General features: G+C 32.8%; 1 protein-coding gene and 1 pseudogene across 1 annotated transcript in view; one reads left to right on the top strand and one right to left on the bottom strand.

The window, feature by feature from the left end:
• The window catches only part of LOC144256202 (bifunctional 3'-5' exonuclease/ATP-dependent helicase WRN-like), a 58,364-nt gene that overhangs the window by 22,543 nt on the left and 8,443 nt on the right, over nucleotides 1-27,378 (top strand). The window contains 7 exon segments of the mRNA XM_077801271.1: nucleotides 686-824; nucleotides 3,517-3,592; nucleotides 8,469-8,536; nucleotides 8,813-8,921; nucleotides 10,695-10,763; nucleotides 15,803-15,885; nucleotides 20,215-20,321. Coding sequence (XP_077657397.1) covers nucleotides 686-824; nucleotides 3,517-3,592; nucleotides 8,469-8,536; nucleotides 8,813-8,921; nucleotides 10,695-10,763; nucleotides 15,803-15,885; nucleotides 20,215-20,321 — 651 coding nt within the window.
• On the bottom strand, nucleotides 2,521-2,786 carry LOC144256263 (centromere protein W pseudogene; annotated as a pseudogene).

Below are 27,378 nucleotides of genomic sequence, written 5' to 3'. Positions count from 1 at the left end.
TGGTCTATAAATAAAGTCCTTTAGTTAAAATTATAAAAAATAATAATAAATGGAAGTTTTAATGGTTTCATGAAATCTTCCATATCACTTCTTTGTAAAAAGTTTCATAGGTGAAATAATTTTGAAATAGATAATCCTAATATTGTGGAACCAGAATAAAGCCAAATAATTTTTTTCACATACATAATATTCTTTCCTAAAATTATTTCCATCTTGTTTTTTGTTTCAATAATTGCAAAAAATTTCCATTGTTTGCTTATGGTTTAAATCTTATCCTTATTCAGTAAGAATGACTGACATGATATAGAGAAACTTATTACAAAAATAGCATTGGAATCTATATTTATCAATTTGGAATTGCAAACATTTAAATACAAGAAAGAAAAAAATGTTTAAAATTATCCAAATTCAAAATTTATAATAGATTTCCCCAGAGGCAGTTTATTGTATGCTATTAATGAACCTTGTTTATGCTGGATGTATTCCATCTTTGGCCTTGTGCCTTGGAAACCATTCTTAAGCACATACTTATAGAGGAGCACACATGTTCTTTTGTGGTATTGCTTGCACATCTGCCAGCTTTGAACAAAATTGTAGGCTCTATTAATAATACTTCTTTGTGCTTGACGAAAAAGATTTGATACTGTCAGTGGTTTTGCTTTTAAATTTTCTTTTAAACTTTCAGTCTTTAGAAAATCTAAATAGTGGCATGGTAGAACCAATTCATTCTAAATGCTTAGAAATGGAAAGAAATCTGAGACTTTCTACTGAAGAAGAAGATGATGATAAAAATGAAGCTGTTGAAGAGGAAGAAGAAGATGAGGGTAAGCACCGAAGTGTGTTTTACTTAAGTCTCTTGATCCGCACCACTGTCTTTAATTTAGAGTACACGTGTTCTGGAGGTCAGGGACTTTGTGACATATAATTATTAGTTCCTTTAAACTTGCTATGAAATTCCTTAGTGCTCTTGTCTCCATAAAGCAGAGTCTTACTATTTATAAAAATGTGTACTAGAAGTGTTGTGTCATTCAGTGGATGTGGTGAATTATATATTTACTTTTTTCATACTGAATTATATGTTTTATCTGGATCTTAATGATGGTCAAAATCATTTGCCAATTACTTATATTAAAGATCTTTGTGAGTGACATGTATGGATATGTAGCATTATTCTTCAGGATCTTATTATTTAAATAAGTAGGACAATATAAAGGAACAAAATGGACTTATTTTTATTTATTTTATTTATTTATTTTGTTGTTCATAACAATTTTATTTTTAAAAGCCCAAAACCTGAGGTGGGGGGACAGAATACCAATCAATAAGTAAACAGTTAAATTGTGATAAACTCACACCATGAAAAAAATCACTTGGGAACACAGAGGAACCACCAAAACGTGACAACTTGAATGAATCACTATACTGAGTTTAAAAAAAACCTCTCCAAAGATCATATCTTATGTAATTTCATTTATATGACAGTCTCAAAACTACAAAATTGCAGAGATAGAGAACAGTTAGTACTTGCCAGGAGTTAGGGATGTTTGCCAGGGTGGAAGACATTGTGGGCCAGGTGTAACTATAAAAGAACAGCATCAGGAAGATTTTGTGGTAATGACATAATTCTATATATTGATTATGGTAGTAATTATATGAATCTACACATGATAAAATGGTGTATAACTTATAAACACACTACTTGTAAAAAAATTCCTGGTTGTGATATACAATATTCTATTGTGAATAGAATACATGGGTCCTCTTTGTACTACCTTTGTAACTTCAAGTTGGAATCTATAATGAGCTCAAAAAGTTAAATAATAATAATAATAATAATAATAACAACAACAACAACAATAACAACAACCACTATTGGATATATGCAATAAACTTCTAAATGATTTTAGGGGAGAAAATATCCCACCTACTAAATCCACACAATTTGAAGAAAATAACTCAATTTGATCCAGAATTTCTATTTTTTGGTTTGGAGAAGGAGATGTGTTTTGAAAAAACCCAAGTGATGTTTACAATCTTTCAGATAATTATATTGTTACTATTGACATAACAAAAAAGTAGATTGTATTGCTTTGTGAAAGCACTGTGGGGGGGGGCGGGAACACATTTAAAATGTACCTAGACCTGATTCCATATTGTCCTTCTGTAGAAATTAAATTTGTTGCACAGCTGTGGTTAAATCTAAATATATAAACTTAATTGTATAAAGTACATCTCTTCAAGCCATTTAAAACAGTCAGATTTCGTGTTTGATATTTAAAACATTTATAAGAACAAAACAAGTAAAAAGAACTAGAGTTCTCTTAAAATAGATTTTTAAAAAATGTAAAATAGTCTTTTGTGTTTGAGATATTTCAATGCCAGCAAAAAAATTAAGACATTCCTCATCTAGCCAATATTTTAATAACCCACAGAATAAATCCAAAATAAAAAACATGTTAATGACTTGTTACCACCTAAAACAGCATATCATATAATTTTCAAGAACACGTTCCTTGACTTTTAACCTGTGCTCTTCTTTAGAATTACCTTTGCTGCAGCCAGTACGTGATCCTTGTTAATGACTCCACCTTTATTCTCACAGGCATTTGCCCTGGACTCTTCTGCTAACCGATGAACAAAGAGTAAACGGTTCAAATGAACCAGTAAATCTCCACGCGACTCCAGACGAAGGGGAGGCTTCCGTTGTTTGAAGAGGCGCTGGAGAAAGCCTCGGGAGCCTTCCGCTTGATCTGCTTCCTCTGGGAGACCCTGGTCGAAAGCGCCATTCTCCCGCTGGGCACCAGGCTGCCCAGATGCTCTGGATGTCTGCTCCAGCACCGACACTGAGGAGGGAAGGAGAACCCAACGCTCTAACGCTCCTGGGTCCCCTACGTAGACTGCGTTCGGCCATTTGAATCCGCCGCCAACTCTGGACTCATTTTGAGCCTGTATGTTAACAAAGAATTTATTAAATGAACTTTCTGTGTCAGTGCAAAGAAGCATATTAGGGAAAGTTTGGGTTATTCTCATCAAGTAGCACTCTTACTAAACCCAGACTTCATCATTGACAAATGAAAATTTTAAAGCCATTTTATAGGTGGAAAGTATATATGAATATGTTGATAGATGTTTTCCTCTTTGTTTTCTTATAATTTGCCCAAATATGTTTGGTTTTCTCTCTATAAATTATAAATTATGGATTGTTATTTTGCTTATTATGGTGGATTCCAGATGTTAGATCTTAAAAACTTAGCGGATTTCCAAAACATTAGTTTTTTTGCAGTGCTGGTAAAGTCTGAACCACAACAAAATTTTAATAATTTAGTAAAATCAAGGTATTTACCTGAAGTCATTACTTATACTCTGAGAACCAAATTAAGTTGGAATTAAAACAGTAACCTCTGAAACCTACCACTATATTTATTCTTTAAAACAAGCCAATGAAATAAACTCCTTCCTCCTCTTATTTAGTGTATTTCTATTTGAACAGAAATGCCTATTTTGTTTTATTTTAAGATCTTTTACTGCCAGAACCCAATGAAAAGCATATTGTTTGCCTCAAGACCTACTTTGGCCATAACAATTTGAAACCGTGAGTATAATTTCAGTTAATTAAATAAAATACTTAGTGTTTTCTTCACAAAGAACCAAAAGGTAAATAACCCATTTTTTAACAGTAGCATACAACTTCTCTGCAATCATGCATGCCACACTGTATTTCTTATGTGTGACTATAAAATTATTTCTGAAAATTGTTTTTATCAGTAAGGAAAAATGATTTTCATTTTAATTGAATGCTTCTGTTTAGAAACTAGCTTAAATATATTAAAAATGAATTTTTATTTAATGCTGATTTTTTTTCCATTAAGTATCTATGTGCTTTTTTTGTGCATCATTTTTCCATTGTATGCTAAGAAGTTCATAAGGCAATAGTTTAAAGAATAGTGGTAATTTTATCTGTTTTAATATACTCAAATGTATTCACATCTAACAGGCACATTTATACATAAAAAGGATGAATAAAAGTAGGAAGAACAAGAAGTAAATTTGAATAAAACTGTTAAGAATGTAGACTGTTTTCCAGCTTTTCGAACTTGCAGAAGAATATATTGAAGCATTGTTTTCTGTTTTAAGATATTTTGATTTAAATATATCCTACATACAGAAAAATATACATATGATACAGATCAATGAATTTTGATGAACTGAGCACCCTGTGTAACCAGCACTTAGGTAAGAATAGGTCATTATCAGCATAGCAGAGGATCACCTTTCCAATTGATTTTACTTTGACATTTTATTAAGAAAAATTTCTAAGATACAATAAGTTGAAAGGATTACTACTGCTACTACTGCTGTGGACTTGGGCATATTCACCACCTACATTCTGTTATTAACACTTTATTTTACTTGTTTTATCACATCCATTTATACATATCTCTATCCATCCATTACTACAGTTTTTGGTATAAAATTTGCATATAAGGAAGAGTACAAACCTTAAATATATGTTTGCAAATCTCAAGTGTATACACACACACATCTATATAACCTAAGTCATCATAAAGGTATAGAATATTATCACCACAAAGTTCTGTTATTTTTTTCATTTTTTAAAATTTTAATTTGTTATATATGACTCCAGAATGCATTACAATTTCTATTACACATATAGAGCACAATTTTTCATATCTCTGATTGTACACAAAGTACAGTCAAACCATTCGTGTCTTCATTCATGTACTTAGGGTAATGATGTCCATCTCATTCCACTGTGTTTCCTATTGCCATTCCCCTTCTCTTCACCTCCCTCCCCCTTTCCCCTGTGTCTTATCATCTAATCCTCCCATGCCATGCCCCCCACCTCCATTATGAATCAGCAGCCTTAAATCAGAGAAAACATTTGGCATTGTTTTTTGGGATGAGCTAACTTTACTTAGCATTGTATTCTCCATCTCCATCCATTTACCTGCAAATGCCATGATTTTATTCTCTTTTATTGCTGAATAATATTCCATTGTGTACATATATCACATTTTGTTTATCCATTCATCTACTGAAGGGCATCTAGGTTGGTTTTATAGGTTAGCTATTGTGAATTGTGCTGCTATAAACATTGATGTGGCTGTGTTCCTGTAGTATGTATGCTGTTTTTAAATCCTTTGGGTATTGACTGAGGAGAAGGATAGCTGGGTCAAATGGTGGTTCCATTTCAAGTCTTCCAAGGATTCTCCATACTGCTTTCCATATTGGCTGCACCAGTTTGCAGTCCCACCAGCAATGTATGAGTGTGCCTTTACCCCCCACATCCTCACCAACACTTATTGTTTGTATTCTTAGTAGCTGCCATTCTGACTAAGCCAGATGAAATCTTAGAATAGTTTTGATTTGCGTTTCTCTATTTCCTAGGGATGTTGAACACTTTTTCATATATTTGTTGACTGATTGTATGTCTTCTTCTGAGAGGTGTCTGTTCAGTTCCTTGGCCCATTTATTGATTAGGTTATTTGTTTTTTGGTGTTTTTTTTTTTAGTTGATTTTTGAGTTCTTTATATATCCTAGAGATTAGAGCTCTATCTGGTGTGTGAGGGGTAACAATTTGCTCCTATTTTGTAGGCTCTCTATTCACCTCACTGTTTCTTTTGCGGAGAAGAAGCTTTTTAGTTTGAATTCACCCCATTTATTGATTCTTGATATAGGATTCTTATTAAGGAGGTTGGGGCCTAATCCAACATGCTGGAGATTTGGGTCTACTTTTTCTAATAGATGCAGTATCTTTAGTTTAATTCCTAGGTCTTTGGGAATTAAACTTTGAGTTGAATTTTGTGCATGTGAGAGATAGGGCTAATTTTGTGCATGGTGAGAGATAGATAATTTCATTTTGTTCCCTATGGATTTCCGGTTTTCCCAGCACCATTTGTTGAAGACATTATCTTTTCTAAAATGTACATTTTTGGCATTTTTGCCTAATATAATTGTAATTATGTGGGTTAGTCTCTGTGACTTCTATTCTGTACCATTGGTCTACAAGTCTGTTTTGCTGCCAATACCATGTTGTTTTTGTTACTATTTCTCTGTATATAGTAATATAGTTTAATGTCTTGCATAGTGATGCTACTTGCTTCATTCTTCTTGCTAAGGATGCTTTAGCTATTCTGGTTTTTCCAGATGAATTTCATAACTGGTTTTTCTATCTATGAGGAATGTCAATGGGATTTTGATTGGAATTGTATTAAATCTGTATAATGCTTTTGGTAGTGTGGTCATTTTGACAATATTAAGTCTGCCTATCCAAGAACAAGGTAGATCTTTTCATCTTCTAAGGTCTTTTAAAATTTCTTTCTTTAGCATTTTGTAGTTATAATTGTAGGCATCTTTCACCTGTTTCATTAAGTTGATTCCCAAGTATTTTATTTTATTTTATTTAGGCTGTTGTAAATGGGGTAGTTTTCCTTGTTTCCCTTTCAGAGGATTTGTCACTAACTTACAGAAATGCCTTTGATTTATGGGTATTGATTTTGTATCCTGTTCCTTTGCTGAAGTCATTTATTAGTTCTAGAAGTTTTCTGGTGAAATTTTTGGGGTCTTCTATGTATAGAATCATATTGTTGGCAGATAGTGCTAAGTTGAGTTCTTTTATATCTGTCCATATCTCTTTAATTTCTTTTTTCTTTCTGATTGCTCTGGTTAGAGTTTCAAGAACTATGTTAAGTAGAAGTGGTGAAAGAGGGCATCCCTGTCTTGTTCCAGTTTATAGAGGGAATGCTTTCAATTTTTCTCCATTTAGAATGATGTTGGCCTGGGGCTTAGTGTAGATAGCTTTTATGATGTTGAGATATGTTCCTGTTATCTTTAGTTTTTCTAGTGTTTTGAACATGAAGGGGTGCTGTAATTTGCTGAATGCTTTTTTCTGCATCTATTGAGATGATCATATGATTCTTATCTTTTAAGTTTATTGATGTGATGAATTACGTTTATTGATTTGCACATGTGGAACCAAACTTGCATCCCTGGGATGAACCCCACTTGATTGTGGTGTACTATCTTTTTGATATGTTTTTGTATTTGATTTGGCAAAATTTTATTGAGAATTTTTGCATTTATGTTCATTAGAGATTGGTCTGAAGTTTTTTTTTATGTGTCTTTGTCTGGTTTTGAAATCAGGGTGATATTGGCTTCATAGAATGATTTTGGAAGTGCTCCCTCTTTTTCGATTTCCTGAAATAAATTGAGGAGTATTGGTATTAGTTCTACTTTAAAGGTCTTGAAGAACTTGGCTGTGTATCCATCTGGTCTTGGGCTTTTCTTGGTTGATAGGCTTCTGATGGTGTCTTGTATTTCATTGCTTGAAATTGATCTGTTTAAATTGTGTATATCATCCTGATTTAATTTGGGCAAATCATGACTAGAAATTTGTCGATGCCTTCAATATTGTGTATTTTATTGGAGTACAAGTTTTCAAAAATAATCTCTCATTATCTTTTGTATTTTTGTAGTGTCTGTTGTGATATTTCCTTTTTCATCATGTATGTTAGTGATTTGAGTTTTCTCTCTTCTTCTCTTCGTTAGCATGGCTAAGGGTTTGTCAGTTTTATTTATTTTTTCAAAGAACCAACTTTTTATTTTGTTAATTTTTTCAGTTTCAATTTCATTGATTTCTGCTCTAATTTTATTTATTATTTCTCTGTAGCTTGTAATTCAAGGCTCTAATTTTAATTATTTCCTGTCTTCTACTGCTTTTAATGTTTATTTGTTCTTCTTTTTCTAGGGCTTTGAGATGTAATGTTAAGTCATTTATTTGTTGACTTTTTCTTTGTTTAAGGAATGAACTCCAGGCAGTGAGGTTTCCTCTGAGAACTGCCTTTGTAGTGTCCCAGAGATTTTGATATGTTGTATCTGTGTTCTCATTCACCTCTAAGAATTTTTTAATCTCCTCCTTGATGTCTTTTGCAACCCATTATTCATTCAGTAGCATATTATTTAATCTCCAGGTATTGGAATAGCTTTTATTTTTTAATTTATCATTAATTTTGATTTCATTCCATTATGATCTGATAGAATGCAGGGTAGTATCTTGACTTTTTTTATATTTGCTAAGAGTTCCTTTGTGGCATAATATATGGTCTCAAAGTTCTTTCATTTTAAACCTAAACATTTCTTTTGTTTAAAGCATTGTTCTTTTGCATATCTAGTATAAAGCTTGAAATTCATTTTATGTTTTGTATATATGTAACAACATTTAATACATATACCAAATGGAAACTCCTAGTTTTTCAGTCAACCTGAATGGGAAGTTGATCAAATGAAGTTCTTTGTTTTAAAGATCTAGGTTATGAACATATTTGTACATGAAGCTCAAAAGTATAAAAGAAATTTTTTAACAGAAGTAAAAAGATTAAATAGGTTTTAACTTTATCCATTTAGTGTCATCTTATTAATAAAATAGCTTTATGCTTTTTACCTTCAAGGGTTCAGTGGAAAGTTATTTATTCTGTATTGGAAGAAAGAAGAGATAATGTTGTTGTCATGGCAACTGGTAAGTTATACTAAGCAAGTAACCTGTCTTTTGAAAAATAAAACTTGAAGATTTAAAAATGTTTAATTTCTCATTAAATTCTCAAAATACAAATAGAATTGCTATAAAATATGTAAGACGTGATATAGGGGATGAGTGCACAAATTTATGCATGAATTATCTTTGAGGAAGATGAAATGTTAATATGATAATTCAGCTATGCAAGTGCCTTTTAAGAAGAAGATTAAAATATCAAGGATTAATTTTTTTCTATGCGTATTTTTTTTTAATTTCAAGGATATGGAAAAAGTTTGTGTTTCCAGTACCCACCTGTTTATATAGGCAAGATTGGCATTGTCATTTCACCTCTTACTTCTTTGATGGAAGACCAAGTGCTCCAGCTGGAGTAAGTAATGTTTGCATTGCCACATCTTTCCCTCTTCTTTTATTCTATGAGTGAAACATTGATGTATCATGTATGTTAAACTTTAGTTCACACTAATGCTTTTCTAAAAGTAAATGACACCTTGGAGGAAGGGCTTATGTTTTAAGGCTCCACCACCACTGTGCTACATGTCCAACCTTGATTTTCTGTATTGAGTTCTCTGTGATTCAAGGCTATCAGGTGGCCTTGTGAAAATTTTCTGAAAAAGCATTATTATATTATGCCAGTTATATTGACTGTTTCAAAATTATCTTCTAGTTCTGTTACCCATATTATTTTTTTAAATAATAGTATGTTTTTATTGAATTTTCAAATCTGCTTGTTGATGCTATTGATATTTGGATTCTATTAAGAAAATCAAATCCAGGATGGATAAGCCAATTCTGGAAGATTACTGATGTGGGCACTTATCCATTTGGAACACCACCTATTTTTATTTTTATTTTTTAATTTATTTCATTTTTTCTTTTTTATTGATTTTAAAAATGACAGTGGAATGCATTACAATTCTTATTACACATATATATCACAATTTTTCATATCTCTGTATATAAGGTATGTTGACACCTAATTCCTGTCTTCATATATGTATTTTGGATAATGATGTCTATCACATTCCACCATCCTTGCTAATCCCCTGCCCCCTCCATATTCTTGTTTTAAAAAATATTTATTTCTTTTAGTTGTATACAATACCTTTGTTTTTGTTTATTTATTTTTATGTGGTGCTGAGGATTGAACCCAGGGACTTGCACCCGCTAGGCGAGCGTTCTACCTCTGAGTCACAACCCCAGCTCTGTTACTCATATTCTTTAGCTTGGTATGAAGTATATATGTAAAAGTGCATTTTTTAATCTGTGAAAACCTTTCCAACTTCTTCAACCTGAGCTTTCAAATCTTTTTTTAAAGACTCTCTTTAACAACTACTTTCTGATATAGCCCTTGAAAAAATTTATCAAGTTAGTGAGATATAAAAAGAGAATTTCTTTTTGGTTTTTAAGTTTTAAAATGCTTAATATGTCTCTTTTTCCACATTTTTATTGATGCATTATAGTTGTCATAATGATGAGATTTGTTACATATTTGTACATGCACACAATATAACAATATGATTTGCCCAATATCACTCCGTAGCACTTCTCCCCTCACTCTTCTCCTCCCAACCCTGTCCTTTTCCCCTACTGATCTTTATTCTGATTTCATGAGATCTGCCCCCACCTTTCTATTCCTTTTTCTTCTGTAGTTTCTACATTTGAAAGAAAACATATGACCCTTGACATAATGGTCTTTATTTCTATTCATTTTCCTGCAAATAACATAAGTTCATTTTTCTTTATGGTTTAATGAAACGCCATTTGTATGAATGCCACATTTTCTTTATCTATTCATCTATTGATGGACACCTAGGCTGGTTCCACAATTTGGCTACTGTGAATTGCCTGCTATAAACATGGGTATGTTTATATCACTGTAGTATGATGACTTTAATTCCTAAAGAATTAAATGCTGAGGAGTAGTATAGCTGGGTCATATGGTGATTCCATGCCTAGTCTTTTGAGGAGCCTCTATTCTGATTTCCATAGTGGTTGTATTAATTTAGTTCACCACAAAAAGTGAGATTTCAAAGACAAGGAGTAACACATTATCATGTTTTTTTATTCCTTCTCAATTAAGAATGATGTTAATATTTGTACTATAGACATTGCTCTAGAATATTTGTCTTTCTTCTCATAGAGTGTCCAAAGTTCCATCCTGTTTTCTTGGATCAGCACAATCAAAAAATGTTCTCGAAGATGTTAAATTGTGAGTAATTTATATGATTTCATGTGGTCAGTTGTCTGTGTGGGACAATTTTGTACACACAAAAAATTTACTGAATCCATGAATAAAATGGCCATGATTTTAAACATGCTTTCTTTTTATAGTTTATTTGAGAATTATTAATTTAAAAATCTTCAAAACTTAAGATATCCATTATTTTTAGTTCTTAGATTAGCATTGAATTATAAAATTTTGATTTTGAAAGAGAATTTGGAGAATATCTAGATTTGTTTCATTTTATAGGTGAGAAAATTGAGGCCCAGAGGTAAATCATTTCCCAAAAACCACTCAATTAATTTGTGGCTGAGAAGGGACTGTATTCTGGGTCTCTTGTCCCACCATTTCTATCATGATTCATTTTTAAGAAGAATATCATTTCAGATATGCACAAAAACGTGCATGTATTTTTAATATATGTATATATGAATTTACATATGTATATTTACTGAGTAACCCAAACCCCATCAAGATAATTGAATATTACTGTTATTTCGGAAGATTTCTTCATGTCCTTCCTAGTCTATCTTCCAATCTTATATCCTGAGGCAAAGCACTGTTCTAATTTTCCCTACCACAGTTTAATTTTGTCTTCTTTGAGTTTCATGTAATTGGAATCAGACAATATGAACTCTTTTGTGTAAGATTTCTTTTCATTCAGCATAATCTTCTTGTGATTTCCTTTATGTTGTTGCATGTGGCAATAGTGTTTGTTTAAAATTTCTGAGTTATATTTCATTATATAAAAACGTTTGTTTTTACATTTCTTCATTGATGGATATCTAAGCTATTTCTGGTTTTGGGCTATGAATAATAAAGCTAATTAAAACATTATTATAATAGTCATTTGTGAACATCTGTTTTGTTTTTAAAAACATTTTTATTCCTTTTATTGAGATATAATTCATATATAATAATTTTTACCTATTGAAAAATATATAACTAAATAAGTTTTGATGTATACATATACCTAGAAAAATCATCATCATAGTCCATATAATGAACATATCCATTACATGCAAAGTTTACTCATACCGTACCTTTCTTCCTGTCTCTGCCTTTCCCACCCTAGTCATCAAGTAACTGTTGATCTACTGTCACTATTAACTAGTTTGCATTTTCTAAAATTGTATGTAAACAGAATCATCCATGAATTATATGCTCTTTTTTGTCTGGTTTAAATAATAGAGCATATTTGTTTTGAGATTTGTTTATGCATTAACATTTATTAATAGCTAATTACAATCAAGTAGATTACAGTATATGGATATATTGTAGTTTTTCCAATCACCTGTTGATATTTGTATTGTTTTCATTTTTGAGCTATTACAAATAAAGCTTATGAACTTTTGTACATCAGTCTTTGTTTGAACATAAAATGTTTTCATTTTATTGATATATACCAAGGAATGAACTGATGGGATGAGAGGTAGATATATATTTAAACTTTCTTTTTTCTAATTGAGATTAAGTTCATATAACATAAATTTAGCCATTTTAACCATTGTTAAAGTCTGGTAGATTTTAGTGTTCATATCTCTTTCCAGAACATTTTAGCACCCCCAATGGTACTGACAAACTGATTATGTAGTTCCTTCCAATTGTCTCCTTTTCTACTTCATTCCAATTACTAATCTACTTTGTGTCTCTATTTAATTTGCCTGTTCTGGACATTTTGTGTAGTGAACTCATAGAGTTTTGTGGTCTTTTGTACCTGGCTTTTTTAATTTAGTTTAATATTTTCAGTACTTCATTTCTTTTTATGTCTAAATAATATTCTATTGTATACTCATTCCACATTTTGTTTATCCATTCATCACTGATGGCCATTGGGTTGTTTCTGCTTTTTGGCTAACTAATAATGGTGCTATGAACATTTATTTACAATTTTTGAGAGAGAGAGAGAGAGAGAGAGAAATTTTTAATATTTATTTTTTAGTTTTTGGCGGACACAACATCTTTATTTTATTTGTATGTGGTGCTGAGGATCGAACCCAGTGCCACGCACATGTCAGGCGAGTGCTATACCGCTTGAGCCACATCCCGAGCCTATTTGCAAATTTTTGTATGAAAGTGTGTTTGTAAGTATTTCTTGTATATGCTTAGGAGTGGATCTGGAATATATGGTAAATCTATGTTTAACTTTTTAAGAAACTATCAACCTTTTTGAGATTGGTATACCATTTTATATTCCCACCAGAGAGATCCAGCCTCCTATCCTTACCATTTCTTGATGTTACAGTCTTTAATTTTAGCTATTTTAATTGGATCTCATTGTGTTTTCAATTTGATTTTCCCTAATGACTAATTATGCATTCTTTCATATCTACCTGTATGTCTTCTTAGGGAAAACATCTAATCATTCTTTTTGCCCATTCTTATTTTTTTCTTATTTTATTGGTGCATTATAATTATACATATTGGAGGAATCCATTGTTATATATTCATGTACACAACATAATTTAGTCAATTTTATTGTTTCACTCTGCTTTTCTTATTGAGTTTTGATAGTCATTTATATATTCTGTATTCAGATCCTTTATTATCCTTTATTTTGTTTATATTTTGCACACATATACCCCTAGTTTATGACTTTTCTTCATTGTCTTCACAGTTCTTTTGAATAGCTGCAATTTTACATTTTGATGAAGTCCAGTTTGTCAATTTAGTCTTTTTATGGAATTTACTTTTAGTGTTTCATCCAAGAAATCTTTGCTTAGTCTAGGGTCACAAAGATTTTATGTTTCTCCTAAAAGTTTTAGAGTTTTAAATTTCACATTTAGATGTGTGATCTATATTTTAGTAATTTTTGAATATTGTATGAAGTATTGATTGCAGTTTATTTTTCACACAAGTATATCCAATTGTTCTAGTCTACTTCTTGAAAAGACTATCCTTCCTTTACTAATTGACTTTGCACCTGCGTCAAAAATAGGTTGAGTACATACATGTGGGTCTGTTGCTGCTCTATTCTTTGTTTTGTAATCTATTTTGTCTTGATGATTGTTTAGATTACTTCATTACATTGAAATCAGGTTGTGCAAGTCCCTCCAGTTTTTTTTTTAAAGAGAGAGAGAGGAAGGGAGAGAGAATTTTAATATTTATTTTTTAGTTTTCGGCGGACACAACATCTTTCTTTGTATGTGGTGCTGAGGATCGAACCCGGGCCGCACGCATGCCAGGCGAGCGCGCTACCACTTGAACCACATCCCCAGCCCCAGTCCCTCCAGTTTTGTTCTTTTCCTTCAAAGTTTTTTTTGGGTATTCTGGGTTCTTTATAATTCCCTAAGTATTTCAACATCACCTTTTCAACCAAAATACCTGCTGGGATTTTTATGTTTTATTTTACCTTGAATCTAGAGATCTAAAGAATTAGCTATCTTGATAATTATTTTTACTGTTTTATACTGAAAAAACTGGGGCAAACTAAAGCTAACCTGCTAAAGATCACTCAGTTTGTAAGAAATAGAACTGCAGGGGCTGAGATTGTGGCTCAGTGGTAGAGCACCTGCCATGCATGTGTGCATGTGTGAGACACTGGGTTTGATCCTCAGTGCCACCTAAAAATAAATAAATAAATAAATAAAGATATTGTGTCTACCTACAACTAAAAAATAAAAAATTTAAAAAAAGAAATAGAACTACAATTCAAACCTGGGCAGTATGATATTAGAGCTTATTATTTCTATTGTGTCTTATGCTAATTAGAATACTATATTAATTTCATGAAAGTAAAGATATTTGTTGTGTTCCTAATGAAAGTGCAATGCCTAGCCTGGAATAGACACTCAAATACTTGTTGGATGAATGAATTAAATATTGTAAAGTTATTTTTATGTAGAATAAGTTTTATTTTATTGAACTCCATCTCTGGCTTCACTTGCTGGAATGGGGAAAACATTCTAGAACTATTTTGCTTAAGACCTAGCCTTCATTACAGACATAGTCTTATTATGATCCTTTCTGCCTAGAAAAAGAAATTAACTGCAACTAGTGTAAGCAAATATTGAGTTTTATATTAGGGATAATGTCTCATATGGATCCAGCTAAAAAGAAATCAGCCAGCCCCACTTAGGACGACTATAATTTGGTATGGAAAATACAGAAGGGCTTTCTTTTTATTTGCATATGTGTCCTCATCATTTTTCTTTCTGAAGAGTTTAAGTATTCTCAACTTGTCTTGTTACAAAATAGAAAATGGCTGCTCTGCAACTCTCTTCTTTTTACAATTGCAGTGACTAGTTATTTCTTTCCTTTTTGGGTGGGAGAGGGTACTAGGGATTGAACTCAAGGGCACTTGGCCACAGAGCCACATCCCCAGCCCTATTTATATTTTATTTAGAGACAGGGTTTCACTGAATTGCTTAGTGTCTCGATTTTGCTGAGGCTAACTTTGAATTTGCAATCCTCCTGCCTTGGCCTCCTGAGCCGCTGGGATTACGTACTGGTGTGTGCCACCTCACCTGGCTGGTTGTTTCTTGATCAGAACTCCAGATTCCAAGATAGAAACCTTTTGGCTTGGCTTGGATACACTGTCTTTCCAATGCCCAATAAGGTTTAAACAAGAAAGCATAATACATAGAGTAAACATGAAGACTGAGGATTTAATCATAGGAGAGCAAGGATACTGGGCTGTAGTTCTCAGAGAAGGGGGTGGTATGTGGCTGGGATTACATTGTGAAGAGTTTATTAAGGCTTGATCATTTAATTGGAACACTTTAATTTGGGGACTCGAATGCTGGAAATCAGGATCTGGCTTTTAATGTCATCTTAGTACTAAATAGTCTGTGATAAGAGTTTTGACACATTTTATTTTGATATGTTGAATAGAAATCAAAGAATTAATGTATATCATATATCCTCACATGAATAGCATTCATGTAGTTTTTCATAAGTGGCATAATATAGTGTTAAAAATCTATTAGGTATTTTGATTTCAAGTATAACTTATTGAGGTGGTTATTTTCTTTATTGTATGTTTCCTTTTCTGGTTTTTATTTATTTGTTTGTTTGTTTGTTTTTAGAGGCAAATATCAGATTGTATACATGACTCCAGAATTCTGTTTAGGTAATTTGGACCTACTCCGGCAACTTGAGGCAAATATTGGTAAGTGACAAATAGATCTTTGTAAATACTTCCTGAATTGTTACCCATTGAAGTTAAACCTGTGGGTACTGGATTTCAAATATTTCCTCCAAGGAAACTCTGATTCTCTAACTTGGTGTTTTTCTTGTCTTATCCCTTAGAACATTGTAATTCTTTTTGCCATAGAAATTGGGTCCCTGTTTTATAACTGTCTATTTATGTATCTGTTTTGCTTTTCAAGAGACTACAAACTTTTTGAGTGAAAAATACCATTCTTGTTTGTTAATATTCCCTGAGTGTGTTGCTTGAAATGTTACTGAAATGTACCATTGAATGAATGTGGAATACTAGATTCTCTGAAATTATGATTTACCTTTTTTCACATTCTGATCTAACAGGCCTAGCATGGGGCCTGGCACCTCTAGCTGTTCATAGGTGATTTTTATGAGTAGCCAAAGTTGGAAATTATATTTAATTATAAATGAGTATGACTGATTACAGAACAACTAAACCTAAAACCTTGATATTCTAAGTCAGAGCTCATTTACTAGGAAATGTAAATATAGAATTAATCAAAACCTGATGCCATTTTTTGTTTTATACTTAAAATTTTTGGAGGCTGTGGTTGTAGCTTAGTGGTAGAGTGCTTGCTTAGCAAGTGTGAGGCACTGGGTTTCAATCTTTAGCACCACATAAAAATAAATAAATAGAATAAAGGAACTGTGTCCATCTACAGATTAAAAATATTTAAAAAATTGTTTTTGCCTGGGTGCAGTGATGCATGCCTGTAAATCCCAGGGGCTCAGGAGGCTGAAGCAGAAGGATTGCAAGCAAGTTCAAGGCCAACCTCAACAACTTATCAAGGCCCTATGCAATTTAGAGAGGCCTTGTCTCAAAATAAAAAAAAAAAAAAAAGAAAGTCTGGGGATATAGCTTAGTAGTAAAGAGCTCCCGAGTTAAAGCCACAGTACCAAAACAAATAAACAAACATAAATAAAATAAAACTAAATAAAATTTGTTGTTTTTTTGATGATGAGGCTCAGCCACCTGTGAATTGTATCATGGCTTCTATTGCAAATGATTATATTTCAAATTTTCAATTGAACTAAAGTTTTCCCAGATTGTATGATCTATTTGAATAATTATTTATTGAAATAATTCCAAATAGGTTAGGTTAATAATATCACAACTGTCAGTTAATATCACACATAGGGAAAGTAACAGTTTTCTAGCAATATAATGAAAACAAAGTTGTATCTTTTAGTATGTGATAAAACCAAGAATGAGAATAGATATTAATATTTGAGTTAAATATATTACCAAAGAGTATGCCCATCATCTGCTAAGCTCCCTTATTGGTATATTCTATTTTTGCCTTTAATGTGAATTTGAAATGTCTCCTTTTAGGTTGTATGAAATTTCTTGTTAATATTTCACTTTGGTTTAAGCTTAGCTACTTCATATGTTTCTTGGTTTTATTGCAGAAGTTAGTATCTGTGTCCATAGTGGTCTGGATATTTTTGTTCCACTTTAATATTTGTTTTATATCTCTGATACTGTTACAATGAATTAATAGTTTAATTATTTAAGTAAATATTTATTTAATTAAGAGTTGCAAATTCCTAGTTTTTGTAATGTATAAATTATGAACCCTCATTCATTAGAGTAGAGCATAGAACATTTTGCTTATGAAGGATGAAAATGGTTTTTTTGAGTGACTCAGTGTTGAATTAAAAGGGACAAATTAAATGAGTTTGTTTTGAAATATTTTCCTTTGGCTTTTGTTTGTAGGAAATTGTGAAATGCTTGCAAAAAAGAACATACTCAGTGTGTTATATATACAGTAATCTGACATTTAGCTAATCAGATTTATCAGTTTTAGGTAAATGTTAAATTATTTAAGTAGTCTAAATTTATAACAAATAGCAAGTATGCTTGTGTGTGGAGAATCCTTACCAACCATACTTGTAAATTGTCTTTTAACTTTAGAAATAAGGCTTAAAAGGCCAGTATGCCAAAATGAAATATGTCTAGGACCTGGCAAGACACTTAAACTTGTACATTTAAAGTGTATTTTAGCTGCGTGTGGTGGTTCATGCCTGTAGTCCCAGTGACTCAGGAGGCCAAGGCAGAAGGATTGTGAGTTCAAAGCTAGCCATAGCAACTTAGTGAGACCCTGTCTCTAAGTAAAGTATAAAACAGTTGGGGATGTAGTTAAGCATCCCTGGGTTCAATCCCTGGCACCAAAAACATCAAAAATAAAATAAAGTGTATGTTGATAAAGTTTGCCTAAACTGATTGTAATGTACAAGGTTCAACTCCACTATAAGCTACTTTAACAATACTGCAACTAAAACTTTTAAAATACAGGAGGACATCGTCTTTGTTTTAACCTATTTAAAGTCTGGTTGATTTAGCTTCTAAAGCCAAAATAAGTATAGTGGTAACACTGAAAATTTCCCAGTCAGTAACCAGAGAATTTTTTTGCATTTTTTTTTTTTTTTTGGCACCAGGGATTGAACTTAGGGGCACTCAACCACTGAGCCATATCCCCAGCCCTGTTTTGTATTTTATTTAGAGACAGAGTCTCACTGAGTTGCTTAGCACCATGCCATTGCTGAGGCTGTCTTTGAACTCGCGATCCTCCTGCCTCAGCCTCTGGAGCTGCTGGGATTACAGGTGTGAGCCACCATGCCCACTCTTTTTTATTTTTTTTAAATTATTTATTATTTTTAGATATGCATGACGGTATATTTTGACATTATTCATACATAGAGTATAACTTATTCTAATTAGGATCCCATTCTTGTGGTTGTAGATGATGTTGAGTTTCACTGGTGGTGTATTTATATATGAATATAGGCAAGTTATGTTCAATTGGTAACCAAAGAATTTGCTAATCAACCTACTTTGCTTATTTGCTTTCTTTTTCTTTCATGCTCTGTTCAGATTATCATAGCTAGTACAATCTCAGCGAATTGCCATTGTTTATTTTTATGTCCATTTCCTTTTTTAGAATTGTGAACTCTTTGAGATCAGTGTTTCTTGTTGATATTTCACTTTTTATTCCTAGAAAAGGATTTAAATTAAAATGACCATATAATAACTAAAATAACAATAGTTTTTTTATTAAACTCTTTTTTTGCATCAGGCCCTATTTTAGCCTTTTATGTTAATGATTTTATTTAATCTTTAGAGTTACAAGAAATGTTAGGTACTATTACTATCCACAGTTTATTCGTAAGGAAACCAAGACTTGGAAAGCTTGAGTAACTTGTTCAAGGAAATACACATGGTAAGTGGTGGATCCACATTTTACATCTATGCAGTCTGATTCCAGAGCACATATTTTTAATCACCACCCTGGCAGAACATTATTAGTACTCCCATAAAGGGAAGTTAACTTTGTCTCTAACTTGGAAATTGAAGGCAAAACCAATATTAGTCATTACTTTGAAATGTCTGAAGACATTTTATTGGATGGTTTGCAGTGACATGTAATACTACACACTATCAACTCTGTTTTAGTGTATGTCTACAGTGTGGGAAGAGTAGAGAGAATGCTGGGAGGCGGGGGGAACCAAATTATACTTTTTCTTACCTGCTTTGTATGTAATGAGATTTAGTTCTTCCCATACCCTTTTACATTAGACAATGTGGATTTCATCTTGTCTTCTATGACGTATTAGAGAAACTTTCTGCAATATGATATGTGATCAATTTTGGATACTGATGCACTTAATCTCAGTGGAAATATACCCTTTCTGTTTCTTTTGAAAGCTAATCCATGAGATAAGATTTAAGGTGTTGCCACAGAAAAATAGAACAGGCCACTTTTAAAAAACATTGTTGTGAGATGGTTCATAAGTGATAGTTTAAGTCACTCATTTTCCCAAGGAATAACAATAAAAGCTGAAATTTAATAAATATGTTATAATGCATACTTTTTCTTTCTTTTTTTATCCTAATGCCTTTAAAAAATTTTTTTGTAGCTGTAAATGGACAATACCTTTATTTTATTTGTCTACTTTTATGTGGTGCTAAGGATCGAACCCAGTGCCTTACGCGTGCAAAGCAAGCGCTCTGCCGCTGAGCTACTGCCCCAGCCCTATCCTAATGCCTTTTATCCATATTTCTTTCCTTCTCCTTTTTCTAATAGTGTTTTTTAATGTTATCTGGTACTATTTATACTTATGTTTTCGTATGAAACAAATATTTTGATTTGGGTTATTTTGGGGTTTTTGGGGTAATATTTATATAGTCTTAAGTGAAAAAAACGATGTTGATTTAGATGAATTTTTTTTCTTTTTGAACTTTTATTTTTCTCATTTTTGTTTTTATGTTTTGTAGGTATCACACTTATTGCTGTGGATGAGGCTCATTGTATTTCTGAGTGGGGGCATGATTTTAGAAGTTCATTCAGGATGTTGAGCTCTCTAAAGGCAACACTCCCAATGGTAAGCTTTGCCAAGTCTAATGTTTTTTAATGACATTTTCACCAAGTGGAGCATTCAGATCTGGGCAATGGCCAAAAAGTGAAGACTTCTTTATCAAAGGGCAAACGGATGATGTAATCAGGGGAAAGGTTTTAAAAAATTCTAACCTTGGCTTCTTTATAAGGTTGGTCTATAATATATGGAGAAATACCATAGAATAAGGCTTGGCAAACCTTTTCTCAAAGAATCAGATAATAGTTAAAGTAATCCCCCCTTATTGATAGGGTATATGTTCCAAGAGCCTCAGTGGTATAATACCCGAAGCAGCATATAGTACTAAACCCTATATATTTATAAATTAGGCCCAGTAGGAGATTAACAAACATAACTAATAGTAAAAGAGAATAATTATAACAGTATTCTGTAATAAAATTGCCAGTACTAGTACTCTTGCTTTCTGGAGCAGTGACTAAGTAATATAAGTGGTATTTGAATATAAGCACTGCCGTATAATTTTTATTTTTAATTTTTTATTAAAGCATCATAATAATACATAGTAATTACGTTCATTTTGACAAAATCATACATGCAAGGAGTTCAATTTCAAGCTTCATCCCCTTCTTTTCCAATCCTCCTCCTTCCCTGATTTTCTCTCCTCTACTCTATTAAATTTCCTTTCTTCTATATATACCTAAATGTGAAGTTCTCTTTGGTATATTGATATATGAATATAACATGATTTTGTTAGATTCATCCCATTTATCTTCTTCCTTCCCTTTCTCCCTCCATCTTATTCTTTTAACTCCATTGCTATTCCCTAGGTCTTTGTGATATCTGATCTGCCTTCTTTCCCTGATTTTGTTTTAGTTTTTGCATATGAGAAAACATTTGACCTTTGATATTCTGAGTCTGGCTTATTTCACTTAGCATGATTTTTTTCTCCTTTCCATCTGTTTACTGGCAAATGCCATTATTTCATTCCTCTTTATGGCTGAGTAAAACTCCATTGCAAGTATTGCCATATCTTGACTGTTGGTCTCATAACCAAGATAGCTACTAAATGACAAACCAGCAATAGCATATACAGTATCGATGTACTGGACAACTCACTTTCTAGGGAAAATGGAGCTGATTGGAATGATTTTATCACATTGCACAGAATGGTATATAATTTAAAACTTACAAATTATTTAATTCTGGAATTTTCCATTTAATATTTTTGGACCATGGGTAACTGAAACCACAGACAGCCACACTGCAGATAATAGGAGTAGTATGTATGTGTTTGTCACATGTTGCTCTCTTTCTCTCTTGTTTTAAATACCCTTTTAAAAATGTAGAACTACACTATATTCTTCACTTGTGGGCAAAACCAGGTTGTGGGCCATATTGTCCTATAGGCCATAGTTGTAGACTGTTGCTTTAGAAACATGGTTAGATTACCATGCTCCTCAGTGATGTTTCACTTGTAAGTTGTTTTGTGATAGGATGTAGTAAAGCATAGTTATCCCTCTTGTATCACATTAGAAATCTGGAAATTCAAGTATTCTAATGGTATTTTTTAAAAGAAACTTTTAAGGGGCTGGAGTCGTGGCTCACTGGTAGAGCACTTGCCTAACATGTATGAGGCACAGGGTTTGATTCTCAGCACTGCATATAAATAAGTAAAGATCCATTAACAACTAAAAAATATTTTTAAAAAGGAAAAGCTTTTAGAACTGGAATTCCACTTTATTCCCTTTCATAGAAAATTGTAGAAAACCACAATTTTTTCAATTTTTTTACATGAGTGTTCTACATGAAGGGCATGTGTTACATGAATGGCTTGAAACACAGTATTGACCTTATTTTCTATTTTGAAAACCTAAAGATCACATGAAGTTGTAAAACAAAAATATGTAAGGAGATCCTGTGTACCTTTCACCCAATTTCCCCAGTAATTGCTTGCATGACTGTAATATAATATCAAAACTAGGAGTATGACACTATATAATACCAGAGTTTATTCATATTTCATTATTTTTGTAAGTTCTCATTTGTGTATGTATATGTGGAGTATTGTACACCATTTTTTCTCAAATAGATTTTGAGTTACTACCATTGCAATCAAGATATAGAATTGTTTCGTTCCCACAAGGCTTCCTGGTACTGTCCTTTATAACTACACCCACAGTCCTCTTCACCCCAACCTTCAGTTCCTGCTAATAATTCTCTAATCTTGTTTTTTGAAAAATGTTGTATAAGTGGAATCACAGTTTATTGCATTTTGCAATTTTTTTCTCATTCTCTTGATATCTATCCAAATTATCATATATTTCAAAAGTTTGTTCCTATTTATGGCTACACAGTATTCCATAGTATGGACATACCAAATTTTATCAGACCACTTACCTATATTAAAGAACTTTGGGGTTATTTTTCAGTTTGGGGCTATTATGAATAAATTTACTATGAATATTTGTGTGTACCTTAAAGGTCCTTCATTAAGCCAGTGGTTAAACAACCAATGAACATGAGTTTTTCTTTTTCTGGGGTAAATGCCCGCAGAGTAGTTGCTGGGTCCTTTGGTAAGTGCACGTTTTTTTAAGGAACTGCCTTACTGTTTTCCAGAGTGGCTGTACCATTTTCACTTTCCACCAGCAATGCATGAGAGATGCAGTTTCTTCTCATCCTTGCCACCCTTTGGTGTTAACACTATTTTTTAAATTTTAGCCATTTTGATAGATATGGAATGATATCTTGTATTTTAAATTTGTATTTGTCTAATGGTGAATGATTTTGAGATTTTTGTTTAAGTTGCCTCTTTGAAGAAATACCTGATTTAATTGGATTGTGTTTAAATTTTTTTTCTGTCAAGTATTAGGAGTTTTAAAAATAAATAAATATATATGTATATATGTATGTGTATATATACATATAACATAAGTGTGTGATATTATGTTATATATATATTAGATCTGAGTCCTTGGTAAGACATGTGGTTTGCAAATACTTCCTTCCAGTTTTAGCTTATCTTTTCATCATTTTCACAGTGTCTAAAAGAGCAAGCATTTAAAATTTTGGTGAAATTCAATTTATCAATTTTTTCACTTAGGGACTAGGCTCTGCACCTAGCCATAGATGGTAAAGATTTTCTTATATCGTTGTTTTTCCTTAACTTTATGATTTTATTTTTTAAATTTAGGTCTGTGATCCATTTTGAGTTCAATTATATAGGTGTGAAGTTTAGGTTGAGGTTCATTGTTTTCCCATATAATGCTCCAAACCATTTGTTGAAAAGGCTGTCCTTCTTCTGTTGAATATCTTTATACTGTTTCTTGATACAGTTCTTGTCACAGAACAGCATACTATCCTGGTTTTCTTCCTTGGTTTTGCCTTAGTCTCCTTTGTTCCTTCTCATCTCTTTATCCTTTTAATGTTGGCAAGCTTGAAACCTTAGTCCTTGGACTTATTCTTTTGTACTCAAATTCCTTATCATCTTATCTAACAGATAGGGCTTTTTCTTTTTGCAGTACTAGGAATTGAACCAGGGACTGCTGTAGGCTAGGCATGCACTCTAACAGAGTTTATATTCCCCAGCCCTTGTCTCCCCCCATCCCCCATGCCTCCTGCCCCATGCTAGGCATTGAACCCAGGGTTGTTCTACCATTGAGCTACATTCCCAGCCCTTTCTATTTTTCTGTTTTTAAATAGAGTCTTGCTAAGTGGTCAAGGTTGGCCTTGAACTTGAAATCCTTTTGCCTCAGCTTCCTGAATCTCAGGGATTATAATCATGCACCCCACCATGCCTGGCCCAACATATAGTTTTAATACTATCTATATCCTGAGAACCTCCATGTTTATATTACAGCTTTGGACTAATATTAGCAATATGTGAGTGATTCCGTTTCTCTGCCTCCATGTCAGCACTTGGTATTATCATTATTTTTTGTTACATTTTATAGAATATCAATATAATATTCCAAAGAATATTTATAGAATATGTATATATGTGTGTATACTTGTGTGTATGTGGTGTACATACACATATAAACACTCATGTAGATATATAATTACCTTCTGAAGATTTTTCTACTTAGATGTCTAATAGGTATCTCAAACTGGTTCAGAATGACTTCTTGATAGTCTCACCACTCTAGACCTTCCCTTCCCAAGAATCTCCAAAATCTTATTTAATAACAGCTTCATCCTTCTGGTGTTGAGGTCAAAATTTTTTAGAATTTCATTCAACTCTACTCTTTTTCTCACTCTCTACAATACATTTAAACAATAAGGAAATCTTGTGAGGTCTTTAGGATCTAATCAGTTGATCCCTGCCATTTCCCTGGTACAAATCTCCAGCTTTCACCTGCACTGTTACAGTAATCTCCTGCTTTCACTTTTCCCCTTCTCTTATCTATTTAAGTACAACATTTGAACTAATACTTTTTAAATATGTCTGATATATTCCCCTCCAAACCCTCTGGTAGTGGCATGCAGACATTGATACCATGTCTTACTGAGTCTTAAATGATCTAGTCTTCCAGTTTTGCTTTGACCTTATCCTGTCCTAAATGCCTCTTCATTCACTGCATTCCAGCCACTCCACCTTCCTAGGGCTTTACATATACAGTCATACATACATTACTGGATAACGATCTGAGGAGGTCCCCTTTTAGAGAGAAGGAATCTCAGTTTGGCCCTGGCAGGTTCTTGACTTATGCCACAGAAAGGAAGGAAATTTCAGGGTACATCAAAAGAGGCACAAAGGAAATAGGCTGAGGTGTAATAATTACAATCACCAAAGGTGGGCTGGGTGTGGTGGCACATGCTTATAATCCCAGCAACTCAGGAGGCTGAGATAGTAGGATCACAAGTTTCAGGGCAGCTTTGGCAACTTAGTGACACCCTGTCTCAAAATAAAAAATGAAAGGGCTGGGGTTGGGGGTGTGCTCAGTGGTAAATGCCCTGAGTTCAAGTCCTAGTACCAAAAAGAAAAAAGAAAAGAAGAGGCACAAAGGAAACTTTGTAAATACAGAACACTGGAAGTGCGTGTGTAGATGGTTTGGCATCAGCCTGGTGAGTTTCTTCTATCCTACCTTACTTCTGCATCTGAGCTTTGCCTCTGATATTCCTTCTTCCTGAATACTTTTCACCCAGTTAATTTATGCTCCCTTATTTCTGTCAAATATCCACTGAAATATTGCCATCTCATTTAGGTCTCTTGGGCTACCATATTTGAAATATCACATTAATCCTCCTTCCCCAACATTAAATCTTCCTCAGATATCTTTGCTATTTTTAGAAATAGTGTTTATCTCTATTATTATCTCTATTTTTTTAAACTTCCTATATTTTGTCTGTTTTCTGTGACTACCTACTAGAATATTTTTTTTGTGAGGAGGGATTTTTGATTGGTTAAAAAATCTGTAACAGTTCCTGGATCATGGTAGATGCTCAGTAAATAATTGGGTGATTGAATGAATGAATTCTGATCAGAAAGCTGATAATCAGTAACTCTCCTCACAGATAGCTGTGAAAGAGTTGGGTAATAAATAGTTACACCAAAGGACTCTGCTAATTTCTATAGTAAATGATTTGGAAGAGGCATAAAACATAGTTTCTGCTTTCAGATAGTAAAAGAATTTAGATTCATACCTATAAAAATAAAATCAGTACTAGCATGCATGAGACTTTGAGTTTGACGCAGCAACATCACACACACACACACACACACACACACACACACACAAACATATACCCACACACAAATGAATAATACCTAACAATATAAAGTATGTGGACTGGTACAAATAATACAGAAAGATTAATAGTGATAGTGTTAATAGTACATGTAATAGATAGAGAAGGGATTTGATGGTGAAATCCCATAGGCACAGTGCCCTAGAGAACTTATTTTCATTAATATAGAATGGTTTAAAGCAACCTTTTGGAAACTAGGAAGATTGCTTTCTGTAATCTTTTCCTAGGCCTTTGATACTGGAAGGATTGTTTAAAAGGAATTTTAAATATTTTATGTAGTTCTTAAACACTTTTCAGGTGGAATTAAATCTTTTATTATGTCCAGCTATTGACGCCACTGTATCATTTTCATTTCTTGGGATGATTTAAATATTGCGTGTTCCTTCTATTGAACCTCTGGGACAGGGTGTTTGTCAAGCAGTGGCTGAGAAAATGCTGTTCTCCTGGTGTTTTCAAGAATCCTCTTCATTAGCTAACTGGTGAGAAATGCCACCTGGTGGTTGTAGCCCAATCATTTTTCTCATTGTTCTTGGTGCTGTTTTTTTAATTCCAGTGTCACTAGGACACCTGTTATAAACCTGGATTTCTTATTGTATTATTTCAGTAAGTCTAAAAAATAGCAAAAATATCACTAAACCATTTGGCACAAAGATTTCTATTTGGAAGAAATTATTAAAGGGAGCCTTGAGAAAGAGCAGCCAGGCATAAAACTCTACAGAAGTCTTAAAATTCTGTAACATTAATGGGGGAACTGTGAAATCCATGAGACATATTGGTCCTTTGTGTGACTTTCTTCCTAGTACCTATTGGAAAAAAGATAAGCATGCAGCAGACACTCAGTAACCATTTGAAATGAAGGAATAAATTCTCTTGTGTATTATAGAATATAGAGTTAAAATAAACATGACCCAAATTTAGAAGCAAATGGAATAGTTATAGTTTTCTAAATCTTTGGGTGTTGCACTATGGAAATATATGCTAAATATCTTCTTAGATTTATAAAATCACATGATTATTTTATATTTTGTTGCTTGTTTTGGCAAAAATTGATGCCTGAAACCTAGACTTAATAAACTCAAATAATTAATTTTAAGACTTAGTAACTTATTACAACTAGGTGGCAGTATAATTTAGCATCTATCCAGTTTGCTTCTCAAAATTTAAGGGTTCAAATTCTTAATTATGCTGTGACTACAAATATAAACTGAGAGTAGCCCAGTAAAATGAGCATGTATGATCACCCTTCTCATAACCTGCCTGTATATTATTTTTTAGTTTGCTTATAAATTATGCATGGTACCTGGGGTTGAACCCGTGGCCTCACTGGTGACATGCT

Source organism: Urocitellus parryii, chromosome 7 (assembly GCF_045843805.1).
Source record: "Urocitellus parryii isolate mUroPar1 chromosome 7, mUroPar1.hap1, whole genome shotgun sequence".
NCBI classification, from domain to species: domain Eukaryota; kingdom Metazoa; phylum Chordata; class Mammalia; order Rodentia; family Sciuridae; genus Urocitellus; species Urocitellus parryii.
This window is presented reverse-complemented; position numbering and strand designations above follow the sequence as displayed.